Source organism: Notamacropus eugenii, chromosome 5 (genome assembly GCF_028372415.1).
Source record: "Notamacropus eugenii isolate mMacEug1 chromosome 5, mMacEug1.pri_v2, whole genome shotgun sequence".
Classification (NCBI taxonomy): domain Eukaryota; kingdom Metazoa; phylum Chordata; class Mammalia; order Diprotodontia; family Macropodidae; genus Notamacropus; species Notamacropus eugenii.
In genome coordinates, this window is record NC_092876.1 from 191,479,559 (window position 1) to 191,493,942 (window position 14,384).

Genomic DNA, 14,384 nt, shown 5'->3' on the forward strand with positions numbered 1-14,384 from the left:
AATTAAAAAATCGCAGTCCATTCTTGCTTTTTAAAAGTTTCATCAGTTTATAGTTACATCTGTGAGTTCAAACTTCATGCAGTAGTTTATTTTTATCTCCTTAGACAACCAGGTACACATAAAAATTATACTTTCAAGAAAGAGGTCGTAATTGTGACCATTTTTAACAGCCTTTTAAAAAAATCAAAAGCTGAGAAGCAATAAGAAAATATCAATATATTTCTAGATATATAAAGCACACATTTACAAAAATTACAGCTTAAAGGAACCTTAGAGGTCATCTAAACCAATCAAGCCATTTCAGAAACAAGGAACCAAGCCTCCTCAGTTTGGATGGCTTACCAAACACTGCGTGTTAAGAGCTCAGCACAAGCTAAAACAATCTAAAGGTCTGACTATTACACCATATTACATCTCTCAAAAGTACCTTTCAAAAAGAACTACATTGCTCTAATATCCCAAATATAACAGAATCACTTCTAAATTAGAAACCTGTGTTTTAATGCCTAATTTTTTCAGCAGAGACATGACTGTTGTAGGCATGTGATTCTTTGGGAACTATTTTTTAAAAGAATGATTAAATCATAATTTTAAAAGACTGCTCAATTAATGACAATAGTAATTTAGGCAATATGCTGAGTTTATTGAATTAGTGACTTTACTGAATACGCTGTTCACATAACTACACTCAATGCATGATGGGAAAAAATGGAATACAGCCTTAAGAGAATGAACAGCTTGTTAAACTTCAAAAGGATCCCACTTCTGTGATTAGTGTTAGAAAAGCAAAGTGACAAATCCCTCCTAATACAAATCTCAAAATCATACAAGAATAAGAATAAATGTGTTATACAGAGATTTCAACTAGACAGAAATTTCAACTAGATGACTTTTAATTTCCCTTCCAAGTCTTAAGAATCTATGAAACACACAGTTAAGGAAACAATTATTACTGATGAACATTAATTAATTAACAATTAATTAGTAAAAACATTAAGAATTAAAAATTTTAAATTTTGTCTGTAAAACATCTAGCAGAAATGGCAAGACGGAGTGCAAATCATATTTAAAAGTCTGAAAGCTTTTCTATTAAAAAATTTATTTGGAGTATTTAAAGCACTGATACCACATCAGGTTTATAAAAATCACTTCTTAGTCTCATAATTTAAATATAAGATACCAAATTATGTAATAATAATAATTCACAATTATGGAAAGCTTTAAAGTTTATAAAATTCTTTCTGTATCAGACCTCTATAAATATATAATCAGATAGATTGATATGAAAAACCAAGGTAGAACTCACCATTTCTTTTAATCTTTACATCTAAAGATTATAAAATGATGTTATTCAAACATATAGTTTTGAAAAGTAAATGGTACTGAACGTAAGCACAAAATTGGCTAACTAATCCTATTTCAGAACATTTAAAGAAGTGAGATGAGGAAAGAATCAAGGTCACACAATATTTTCCTAAGAGCATAACTCATATGCTATATATTTGACACCTTCCTAAATAGCTGCACAGCAAAAACTATTTGTCCATGACTACAGTTGATGGTTTTACTGGCTTTTGTAATCAGTACACATATATATACATGTATATATACTTATAATATATAATATAAGGTGTATGAATTCAAGATGTTAAGTATCATCAGCTGAAGTCATGGGAATCAAAGGCTTTGAAAACTACAGGTAGTCTCTGATTTTCTTCACAATATATCTGTAAAAACCCATTTAGAAAAGATTAGATTTGCTCATAAAAGTATTATAAGCTTAAATGACATACCTGAACAAGTAAATATTCATAAGTGGTTTGGGTTTTTTTTAATATAAAGAAAAGCTTACAAGGAATTTAAGAAATTTTCTATTTCAACCCCTTCATCTTTACATATTAGGAAACTCAGGTTTTCAAACTTCAACTTACAACTCCTTTCCAAAGGTATTCTCTAACCTTATTCTTTGTTTCATAAGATCATTTCTTCTATTCACCCCTGTATGTACAAGCAGGTACTGGAAAATCATGCTTAATTCAATTAAATTTAATATCTAGTAACCTAGATTATTTTGCTTCTTTGTAGTTATCACTTAAGTATTTCCCACAAACAATAATAACAAGTTTACAAGAAATGACTCCTTCAGCTTCAGAGAACGTGCAGGCCAACAAGAAACTTTCATCCAACTAATCTATATTAAGTATATGTTATGTATAATGCACTATGTTAGATCAGTGGGAGGTACAAAGATTCAGGAAACAGGACCCCCTACCCTCAAGGAAACTGCAATTTAATAGGAGGTAAAATATGTACATAGGTAATTATTACAATATAGTTATAAAAGCATGGTGACCATAGTATACCATTGCTGAGCCAAGTCATTAATACCAAACACAACACATAAAGACATCTGGAATACACAGCTAACGGATACATAATGACTTTCTTTTCTAAATTATGAAAATGTTTCTTCAATCTATGATTTTCCATCTTTTGTGAATTTTTTAAAAATTTGTATCTTTTATGATTTCATTTCCTCCATTTCTAGAACATTTCAGTGACGTACAGTGAAAACTAGACAGAATACATGAAACTGGAGCTAACCTGTCTGAGGGTGAACTTAAAATCAGGTCACTGATTCTGAAGCCGGCCAGTCATACTATACTGTCTCTCAAATAATTATAAGATTTAAAGTAATATAATTAAGCTTCAAGTCCTATAAAATAGCAAAAAGGAGAAAGGAAGAATCACGTAGGACCATAGATTTAGAGTTGCAAAAACCAGACAGGCCACTCAGTGCAATCCTCCCCTAGGTTTCATATATGTAAGAAAACAGAATCTGAGGGAGGTTAGGTGACTTTCCCAAGGCCACACAGCTAGTAAGTAACTGTTGCAGGAGTTAAATTCAGGCATTCCTAACTCCTACCTAGATATACAACAATTGTACCAGGGCCTTAATGTACTATAAAATGTATGTATAACATAAAATGTCTATTATATCATGAATTTAGGATAACTATAATATTAACATTTAATAATAATTTTGTCTTCATAGGCATTTAGAGAAGCTTTTTTAAAAAAGATTTTTGAAGGTGGCAAACATCTCTTAACGTAGCTGTCCACAAAAGTTTGAATTGATTCCTTATTGATTTCTTGAAAAATTTCCCTATAGCATCCAGAGGTATTTAAAATCATTCCACTGACTTTAGAACTCAAAGTTTACATCATCTTTTAAAAACTGCTATTTAGATATGTAAATACTTGAAGGCCTAAGTACTTTAACTGTGATGTTTGGAGAGGAGACTTCAATCAGGACTTCTTTTTCACTTTTGTATTTTTATCATCTTATCATCCTTCCAAACAAAAATTATTAAACATCATAGAAGAAGAGAAGACTATGAGTACTAGAAATATATGTATGGACTTGAGGTAAAAGGTATGATCACATTCCTTTGTCTTGTTTAGAGTAAGATGCATTTATCAGAGTGTTGTATAAAGCTGAGCTTCAAGACTTTTTTTTACATCATGTGGTGAAGGAACCTCTTTAACACTTGGCAAGAGAGTTAAATATTAATTATAGTTATTAGACATTACTGAATGAGTGGAAAAACAAAATACAAAGTGTTAATTATAAAAGAACAAAATTTGCCCTTACCAACTATACTTACCCTGATATTGCTCCATATCTTTTGACCAAAGAGTGTCTTTTCCATATTGGGTTTCATCATATAAAAATTTAACTTCTGTGGCCCCAGCATCTTCTGCATTCTGAATTAATTCCTAACCATAAAAACACACCCAAAATAACTTAATTTCACAAATAGACATTTGATGCTCATCTTGCAACTTGCCACTTTTCAAAGCCAATATAGAATGAATTACTGATCATCTATTTTAGGCATTGTTCTGCTCCACACTTACTGAGATTAAGAGCCACCTACCACAATCTTAACACCTCGGAGATGCCTTCCAGCTCTAGACCTCTAATTCTATTATCCTATAAACTCTAGACAAATGAGAAGATGTTAAGAAACATTCTGGCTAGTCTAAGTAATTTCAAGTCAACAGGACAAATAAATTACATTCCAAGATGTAAGAAGTAGCAGAAGCAACTAACACTAAACTTTGAAAACTAATCAAGAGAGAAGCCCTAAGTATAAAATTGGGTAAATGTTGTCCCCGTTTTTTCCAAAAAGAAAAAGAATAGTTTTCAAACTATAGGCCAGTGATTGTGATTTCAGTTCCTGGGAAAATAGAAGATATTACTAAGAGATGGTTTATATGGCATTTAAAAGGGCAAGAAGGGATCCCCAGTAGCTAACCTGGCTTCATCCCAACAAGGTCATGCCAAATTAGCATTTTCTTATTTGACATGGTGATTAGATCAAGAGAATTCTACAGCCGTGATATAACTGGATTTCATCAAAGTATCTGACAAAGTCTCTCATGCTATCCTTGTGGACAAGGAAAGAGGCAGGTTAGGTAAGAGAGCAGTTACTTTATAACCACTTGAATGAGCCCACACAAAGTGTGAATTAGTGAATCAAAGCTAACTAGACAGATTTATAGTTGAAGTGCCCCAGAGAACTGTCTTTATCCCATACTCTTCAACATAATTGATAACCATTTGGAAAAAAGCAAAGAAAAAAACGTTTATCAAACATAAAAATGACATAAAGGTAGAAAGGAGAGCTAACATGTTTGACCACAGACTCAGAAAAATCTCAACAGGTAGAAAGCTAAGTTGAATGCAATGAGAAAAATTACTAAATGTGAAGTCCTGTGCTTGGATTTAAAAAAAACTTAACAAAAGGAGTCTGGGAGAGACATAGCTAAGTAACAGTATCATAAAACAAATCTGGCAGTTTAGTATACTGCAGGTGAGTCAAGAGTATGACATAGCAAACAAAAAAAGTTGTGATATTAAGCTTTATAAAGAGAAAGAAGGGATAAGCATTTATATAGTACCTACTATGTGTCAGGAACTACACTAAGCACTTACAAATAATATCTCGTTTGATCCTCCAACAACCCTGTGAAGTAGGTGCTATTATTATCTCCATCTTACAGTTGAGGAAACCAAGGCAAGCAGAAGTTATATAATTTGTCACAGATCACACAACTAGTAACTCTCTAAGGACAGATATAAATTCAAGTCTTCCTTATTCCCAGCCCAACTCTCTATTCACTGTGTCTCTAGCTGCCTCTAAGAGGCACAATAAGAGAAGTATATTGTTTACCATTAAGGAGATGACAGTCCCTCTCTGAATGTCATATCACTAGGAAAGAATAAAGTACTGCACTAATTTCTGGACATGACATTTTGTGAAGAACACTGACACACTGCAGCTGGTCCAGAAGTCAACTAAAATAGTGAGGAAACTGGATAACATGCCAGATTTAGTCAAAAGTATTAGGGACATTTAACCTCCAAAACAGAAAATTTGGGTATGGGGAGAAAGCATGAAGATCTAATAGCTCTCTTCATGTATGTGAAGCGTAACCAAACAAAACAGACTTGTTCTGTGTGGTCCAAAAGAGACAGAACTAGGGAAAATGGTTTCAAAGAGACGTATTTAAGTACAGTGCATGGTAATATTAACTTTACCAATTAGAGTTGTTCAAGAAAGGGCTACTTAAGGATGCATATACTTAAGGAGGTTCAGTTTCCCTATCACTAGTTGTCTTCAAGTCAGGTGACCACTTAGCAAGGATGTCTTAGAAAGGACAGGATGATTTCTGAGGTCCTTTTCAAAAGTGAAATTTGAAGCTAAATAATAAAAATACTCTCATAAACCCAATTTATCTAAAACAAACCAATAGTGTACTCTGTACCTTAAGAATCTGTCCTCCTTCTGGATACCTTCTTAAAATGTCCTTAAGAAAATCAACAAGAGGTGGAGTTGTTTGACCAAATCGGCCTAAAAGCACAAAGCAAGTCACTGTTACTTTTTTTCCATCTTGACACCTACCCACTTATTCTCTATGATGTAGTTTTGTTCCAAAATTTGAGACATCTACACAATTTAACTTTTCAAACTATTCATTGTGTAATAATTGAACTACATCAATCCCTTTACAAAAATGAAATTTAATTCCATCAAATAATTGAAATTTAAAAGAATTCTATGAAATAAGTTTTTTATGACTTTTATAGAGTGCTTCACCATTTCATTAAGGAGCAGCACAAAAGTATTTAGTTCAAAAATAAAAATAAGAGTTTCTTTTGAAAATAAATATGCATCACTTAATTAGTACCACTACTACTAAAAAATGAGTCAGAAAAATTAATTCTCTTTCATTCTTAGTAGTAGTGCTGGTTCAGCTATTTTAGTTAATTATCCATTCCGATTTCACTTGTTATTAAGAGTATCACACGTAGCTTTCTGCCTACTCAGTTAAAAAAAAAAATCTGACTAGGTTTGCCTAGTGAAGAGATTCAACAAGACACATAGGTTAAGAGACAGGCATCTTCTGAGTTGAATGGAGCAGGCATATTTGAAGATAAAACAAGAAAAGTTCGTTCTTAAAAAAGAAAACCATACTGCTAAGCTTCTATATATTTATTATTTTACAGTGATTTACCATCCATCAATTTCTCTAAAATCTTTCTGCCATTATTACTTGAGGGGAGCCTCATTACTCTTTATCCGTATAATTGTTTACTTCAAATTGACTCATTCACCTTTGCTGTTAACTGATGTTCTCTCAAACCATCACTATTTCATAATTATTCTCTTATTCTCTATCTGTAACATGAAGTCATTTTGCAACAATATAAACTTCACACCCTTCTAATAATAAACAATATACCTCCTCCTTTTAAGCCTTTTGATTGAAGGTTTAGAAAAAGATGACAATTTTTATAAGTCAGAAGGTTTTCGATCTTGATCCAATCAGATAACTGAAAAAAGAAAAATAATACATGTAATATATTCTTTAATCATATAAATTCAAAAGTTGTCAACAAAAGATAATGCCTGAGTTACCCAGTATCAACAGAGAAAACAAGAAATCCAAGGAAGTAAATTATTCAGATAACTGAAGTTTCAAAGCTTGAAGATTTTTTAAGATGTTTTGGAAAATTTTCTAAAATGCATTATATATTCTCCATCCCAAAAAGTATACTTCAATGAACCCAAGAAATTATTAATATAGGTTCTCCTAACTGTACAAATTACAATCTGAAATCTCCTCAACCTGTATGACTTTCATATCCTCCTATAAATTCTTATAAAAGGAACCTTAAATAGATTTCATATAGGATCTACCTGACATGCTGAAGGCTTTCCTCTAGCATTTAAGATGTTGTGGGTACCAGAACTGCACCTGAACAATTCTGTTATCTTTCATTCTGATTCCCTAACTTCCTCTTTTTAGGATAATGTATTTCTTGCATCTTTTAGAACATTTCTAGAATACAAAATCATTTGCAATATATGCATTTAGTTTACACTTGCCATATAGCTCTCCAATACCCTTTGAGTCACATGGAATTATAATTCTTCAAAGACTGTGGTGTTTCTATGATTCATAGCCACATAGTATTGTAGAAGGATGTTGTCTAAGAGACAATTTTTGTTATCTAGTAAGAACTTGGGATCTTTGAAAGTGTTGTGATTTCCCAAGACAATTTAGATCATTCTGCTTCCATTTAATAAGGAACCCACTTCGTGGTCCATTTGCAAGGACAGACCAAGCAGTATGTAATCATGAAGTAGCTCAGTAGGTTGCCTGTCCAAAGGGATATCAGTTTGAATAGGCTTTCTTAGCCAATTTGGTTAATCCTATATGGATTCTGACTCAATATTTTTTAGTGGTCATGAATAAGCATTCATGGAATAAGAGTGGAATGTATATAATTTATAGGAATTATAGAATTCTGGAACCTTACACCAATTATTCCTAAGTTATCCCTTCCACATCATGACTTTCCCCATCATGGTTTTGATATATTGTGAGTTGGCATAAGATATTAGATGGAAATTTTGTGGGAGATTTTGCAGAAACCACAGATAACAGTCAAAGGCCAGTAGACCATGCAGAAAAATACTTAACCCAAATTTTGCAATAAGGTACTATAAACAGCTCATAGAAAAAAAAAAAAGAAAGAAAAAATTCAGACTTTTCTGGTATGAAGAGAGGACCAAAAAATTTATGTGAATTTTCTAGATCAAGGGGGCACCACACCCTTAATCCCCCACAATGTAGAAGGGATAACTGTATACAACCTACAAAGGTAAGCATCTAGAGGATTTCACTATCTATAAAATATATCTCTTTCATTTGGATTCTACAACGGACATCCTTGAAAGGAGTAGTGAACATCTTTGCAAAGTATATATCACCTTGTTTATATCTCATTTAATTTCAATATGATAATGATAAAATGATTTTTTTTAATATAACTAAGGAATCTTGTATTATCTAAATATAAGTCTTTTAGAAAACTTATAGGAGCAGAGCCTTCAACATTATGTTTTGCTCTGTGTCAAGTCTTTTTTTTTTTTTTACAATCAACAAAATAACAAAGACAGAAGAATCTTATATTCTTAATAGCTTTCAGTTAATTGTGTGACTAAATATATGGTCTGCTACACAAAATAATTAGACTGACAAATCTGAAAATATAAATACTTATGAAAGAATTCCCTATTTACAAAAATTGCTGGGAAAATTGGAATAAAACCTGGCAGAAATTAGGCTTAGACTAACATTTATACCATATTCCACTATAAATTGAAAATGGATATAGCCTTAGCATTAAAAATAATGCTATAAAAATTAATAGAGAAGCAAATTTCATACCTTTCACAGCAGAAAATTTATTCAAAAACAAGGGAACGTGATTAATACAAAAGATAAAGTAGATAACTGATTATACAAAATGAAAAGTTTTTCACAAACAAACTTAGGATAAGTGGAGAAGTGGTCAAATGGGGAAAAATCTTTCTATCAAATTTTTCAGATAAGGTTTGGTATTCAAGATAAACAGACAACTAAAAGAGGGGCCCATAACTTCCTTATTGCCACAGGTAGCAACTGATGACCAAGTGCTAACAGGAAGATAAACACAGGAGTCCTGGGAGAGGCAACACCCCAGAAGACTGGTCCTGCTTCTAGCCCAGTCCTCACAGTCATCATCCATTAAAGCAACTCCTGCAAAGAAGAGGTCAGACATCCCCATTAACTGTTCCACAGCGCAGTCAAGCTAGCACCCTGAGTGAGAAACAGGAGTCAGTATGTGCCAATGAGTCAAACCATCATGACCACCTTGACTAGTACCTGCCCTCAGAACTCAATGAAGACAGCTCAGGATGCAGAACCCAACAGCTTTTGGAATAACAATGTAAATTTTTAACCCCTGCCCAAAGGTATCATCCTGGGGGACCAATCCTTGTAGAAATGGCAATTGCTCCTACAGATAATACAGTCATAAGCTACTGACAACACAAAAAAAAGAAAGTTGTTGCCACAAAGTCTTTGGCAAAGTCAAATGGTTCAACATCAGAAATTTTAGAAGTGGAAATGATATTAAAGAAAAAGCATTACTAAATCTGTTTCACCACCACACCCCAAAGATCATGAGACTTTTCTATCTGACTTGCAGCTGAAACCTCTCATACATATTGTCTTCTCCCTTAGAATATGAGCTCCTTAAGAGCAGGTACTGTCTCTGTTTTTCTGTGTGTGTGTACAATGTTTGGCACATATTAAGCACTTTAATAAGTGTTTCTTCAGACTGTGAATTCCTTAAGTAGGGACTACATTACTTTTATTTCTTTCTCAAGCCCTTAGTATAGTGCTTGATACATTGTAAGCCTTTAATAAATGCTTTTATTGCTTAACTCATTTAATTCATGGTAAAAGGAAATGAACAAATATTTCTCAAAAGAATTGAAAACTATTAAAAACCCATATGTAAGAATGCTCCGAATCACTAATAATAAGAGAGGAGCAAATCAAAACAACTGATGTTTTGTCTCAAACTCCGCAAATTAGCAAAATCAGAAACAATCGGAATAGCCAATGTTGTGGTAAGAGGGGTACTCTAGTGCATTGTGGGTGGAAGTAGAAATTGGTACAACCATTTGGAATGCAATTTGTAATTATACTAATATGATGATTAAAATATTCTTACTGTTTGACCAAGAGAGACCACTACTAAGTTTATACCCCAAGGAAACCCCTGATAAGAAGAAAGTTCCGATATATGCCAAAATATTTATAGTACTCTTCGTGGCATCAAAGAACTGGAAGGGATGGCTAAACAAATTGTGGCACTACTATGCCATAAGAAATGAGGAAGATGGCAAATACCGAGAAACATGGTACCAGTTACATAATTTGGTGCAGGATTGAGGTAAGCAGAGCTAAGGAAATAATATACACAATGACTACAGCAATGTAAATGTAAAGAACCACAAGACAATCTCGAGAAAATGTTGCAAAATTGCAAAAAACAATCACTGCCCCAAAGAAAAGATATGAGAAGACACACTACCCCAGCTCCTCTGCAGAGGTAGAAAATCCTTGGATGCTGTACACTGTATTCATTTTCTCATATCACATAGATGCCTTCTGTCACTGTCTCCTCCCTTGGATCTGTCTCACATGAACAGGTAGCCCTTCTCCTTGCCAAGGCAAACCTCTCTCTACATACAGAAGCGATTGCATTCCATTCCATCTTCTCCAGCAGATAGCCCCTTCTATCAGCTTCACTTCCTCACTTTTCTTCAGTCTCTCCATGTCTACTGGCTGCTTCCCTACTACCTACAAAAATGCCCATATCTCCCCAATTCTCAAAAAACTCACTTGAGCTGTCCATCCCCACTAGCAACTGTCTCATACCTCTCTTCCCTTTTGTAACTGTAATCAATGTTTCTACTTCCTTTACTCTCACTCTCAACTCTCTGGCTTCCAAACTTATCATTCACACTGGACTCACTCCAAAACTGCTCACCACAAAGTTACCAATGCCCTCTTTATTTGCCAAATCCAATAGCCTTTTCTCAATCTTCTTACTTCTTGAATCTCTGCAGCCTCTGACACTTGTCACTCACCCTCTTCTTGATAACCTCTTCCCTCTAGGTTTCAATGACACTACTCTATTATGATTCTTCTCCTTCCCATCTGACCGTTCCTCAGTCTTCTTTGCTGAATCTTCAGCCAGGTCACAATGGCTAGCCATTGATATTTCCCAAAACTTTTTTCTTGGGTCCTCTTCTCTTCTCCCTCTACATGACTTCATTTGGTGATCTCATCAGCTCCCACAGATTCAATTACCATTTCAATGCAAATAATTCTCAGATCAATTTACCCAACCCTCACATCTCTCCTGAACTTGTCTCACATCTCCAATTGCCTTAATGGACTTCTTGAACTGGATGTCCTGAAGATATGCTAAACTCTAACATGTCCAAAACTGAACTATTATCCTTCCCTCCAACCCCCACAAACTCTCTCTTCTTACTCACAGACTCCCAACCTAGGAATCATCTTGAATTTCTCACTCATTTGCTCCCCATATCCAATCAATTGCCAAGTCAAGTTATTCAACTTTCACAATACTTCTTGTGTATGTCTCTTTATCTCCTCTGACACCACCATCACTTCAGTGCAGCTTCTCATCACTTCACCCCTAGGCTACTGAAAAAACCTACTGACTTGATCTCCCAACCTCTGTCTATCCCCACTCCAGTTCATCTTCTCAGCTATCAAAATTATTTTCCTCAAGCACAGGTGTGACAGTATCCCTACCTATTCAATAAACTCCAGTGGCTCTCTATCATCTCTATGATCAAATATAAAATTGTCCGTTTAACGTTCAAAGTTCTTTATAACCTGTCCCCCTCCTACCTTTTCAGTCTTCTACCTTATTCCCTCACCCCATGTATTTATTCTGTGATTCAGTGACACTACTTTCCCTCACACAGAAAACTCCATCCCCTGATTTCTTTCTTTTCCACTGTCTTAGCTCCCATGCTCTCTCCCTCCTCATCTCTACTGCATGGCTGGGAGGCAGGCAGGCAGAAGGAAGGAGGGAGGGAAGGAGAAAAAAAGGAAAGGAGGGAGGGAAGAAGGAAGGAAGGAAGGAAGGAAGGAAGGAAGGAAGGAAGGAAGGAAGGAAGGAAAGAAGAAAGGAAGGAAGGAAGGAAGGAAGGAAGGAAGGAAGGAAGGAAGGAAGGAAGGAAAGAAGGAAGGAAGGAAGGAAGGAAGGAAGAAAAGGAATAAGCATTTATTAAGCTACTATGTGCCATGCAGTGTGCTAAGCACTCTACAAATATTATCTCATCTGATCCTAATAACAACCTTGGGAGACAGGTGATAGGTGTAAAATGATCCCCATTTTACAGTTAAGGGAACTGAGGCAATCAGAGGTTACATGATTTGCCCAAGATCACACAGTTAGTAAGTAGCTTACGACAAATTTGAACTCAAGTCTTCCTGACTCTACTGTGTCATCTAGCTACTTCAAGTCTCAGCTAAAATGCTACCAGCTCAAGTCTTTTTAAATCCCTCTTAATGTTTCCCTCCCAGCCTGATGTCTTTCTTTTCATTGTCTCATTAAAGGGGCCATGCCCTTAAAGAGGCCTATTCAATGCATGGGCATTACCTCACCCTAAGTGAGTACCTACATAGACCTTAGCCTGAAGGAGCCAAGGTCTCCCAGTGTGTCCTGGGTCAACTCCAGTCATCCTGAGGAATATCAGGTCACTGGATTCAAATGGCTCTGGAGGAGAAGTAAGGCTGGTGACCTTGCACAGCACTCCTTCACTCAAAACAAAGTCAAGTGCAAGCCACGTCATCATTTCTCTGATGGCATGGTCTTCTTTGGCAACGGATGAACACAACAATGCTAGTGCCTTCCCTCTAAGATAATCTTCAATTTATCCTACATATAGTTTGTAGGTATATGAGTGCTTGCAGGTTGTCTCTGCCATTAGATTGTGAGCTCTCTGAGAGGAAGGATTATTTTTACCCTTCTCTGAATCCCCAACACTTAGCACAGTCTTTGGTACCTAGCAGATGCTTAGTCAACTTGACCTGAGAATATGTATGACTGGAAAAGGATGTGGGCTAGGCATACAGCAAAATCAAGGGGTAACAGAAGGAGAATTAGTGCTGTACCAATAACCACAAAATTTAAAAAGACACTGAGGAGGACTCCCAGAATACTGAGATTAGCTATGGAGAATTATTATTAGCAATAATAATTTTAATTATTATGTATTATTTTATATTTATTCATTGCTTTTATTTTATATAATATTTATATGATAAATAATAAATAAAATTTTAAACAATAAATAATTTACTATTAATAATAATGATTTACGAATTTTGCATACATTTCTGATTTGATCCTCACAACACTGAGATAATTACTACAGATTTTTTTTAGTCCAGACCTATGATTTCATTGTCACAGGCAACTGCTTTGGAAAAAACTCCTACCAATGAAGATTTTTCAACTAAAAAACCAAGGAAACTGAGACATAATAAATGACTTGATAATGATTACATAGATATTAAGTGACAGATATGGCATGAATCCAGATTTCTCTTGACATCCACAGTTCTTTCCACTTAACCATCCTGCTTCTATCTATGGAAAAACATAGGGAATAATCTCATAGGATAAGATGTGAATGAGAAGAGATTTATACCTCTAAAAATCACCTATATTGAGGAGGTCACAGATATCACCTGGGGAACCATTTTTTTTCTAGTTTTATAGTTTCGGTACTCTGGGCTAGAAGTACTTCTCATTAAGCTCACATTATATACAGGCATAATGAAAATTTCACCAAATTATAGGTTAAATCCTATTTAAAGATCCCAAAAAACATTACAAATATCATTATAGCAAATCCCATTTGAATAATGCATTCATTAAGTGATTACTATGTGCCAGGCACTGTGCAAAGCATTGGGAATAAAAAAATAAGAAAAAAAACCTGCTCTCAAGGATTTAATATTCTAACAGGGGAGAAAACATGCAAACAACTATGTACATATACAAGATATATACAGAATAAATTACGGATGATCTCAGAAAGAAGGCACTAACATTAAGGGGGACCAAGAAAGGATTCTAGTAGAAGGTAGGACTTTAGCTGACACTTGAAAGAAGCCACAGAAATGAGGAGGTGTAAATGAAGATTGAAAAATTCCATTTATGGTGGATTACCAATGAAAATGCAAAAAGAGGCCAGTGACATGGGATTGTAGAGTACATGGAACAGGGTAAAGTATAAAAGGACTAGAAAGGTAATATGGTTATGAAAGGCTTCAAAAGCCAGAGTGTTTTATGCTCAATCTTCAAGATAAAAGGGAGTCACTGGAGTTTACTGAATGGGGTAAGGAAGGCAGGAGGGAGG

General features: G+C 34.7%; 1 protein-coding gene across 3 annotated transcripts in view; it reads right to left on the reverse strand.

Moving 5' to 3' along the window:
* Positions 1 to 14,384, reverse strand: part of SACS (sacsin molecular chaperone) — an 88,186-nt gene that overhangs the window by 29,557 nt on the left and 44,245 nt on the right. For all 3 annotated transcript variants that reach the window (XM_072611720.1, XM_072611718.1, XM_072611719.1), the window contains 3 exons: positions 6,814 to 6,904; positions 5,836 to 5,921; positions 3,669 to 3,780 (listed from right to left, as the gene is read on the reverse strand). In XM_072611720.1, the coding sequence (XP_072467821.1) occupies positions 3,669 to 3,780; positions 5,836 to 5,921; positions 6,814 to 6,904 (289 nt within the window). The remainder of the gene's footprint in view (positions 1 to 3,668; positions 3,781 to 5,835; positions 5,922 to 6,813; positions 6,905 to 14,384) is intronic.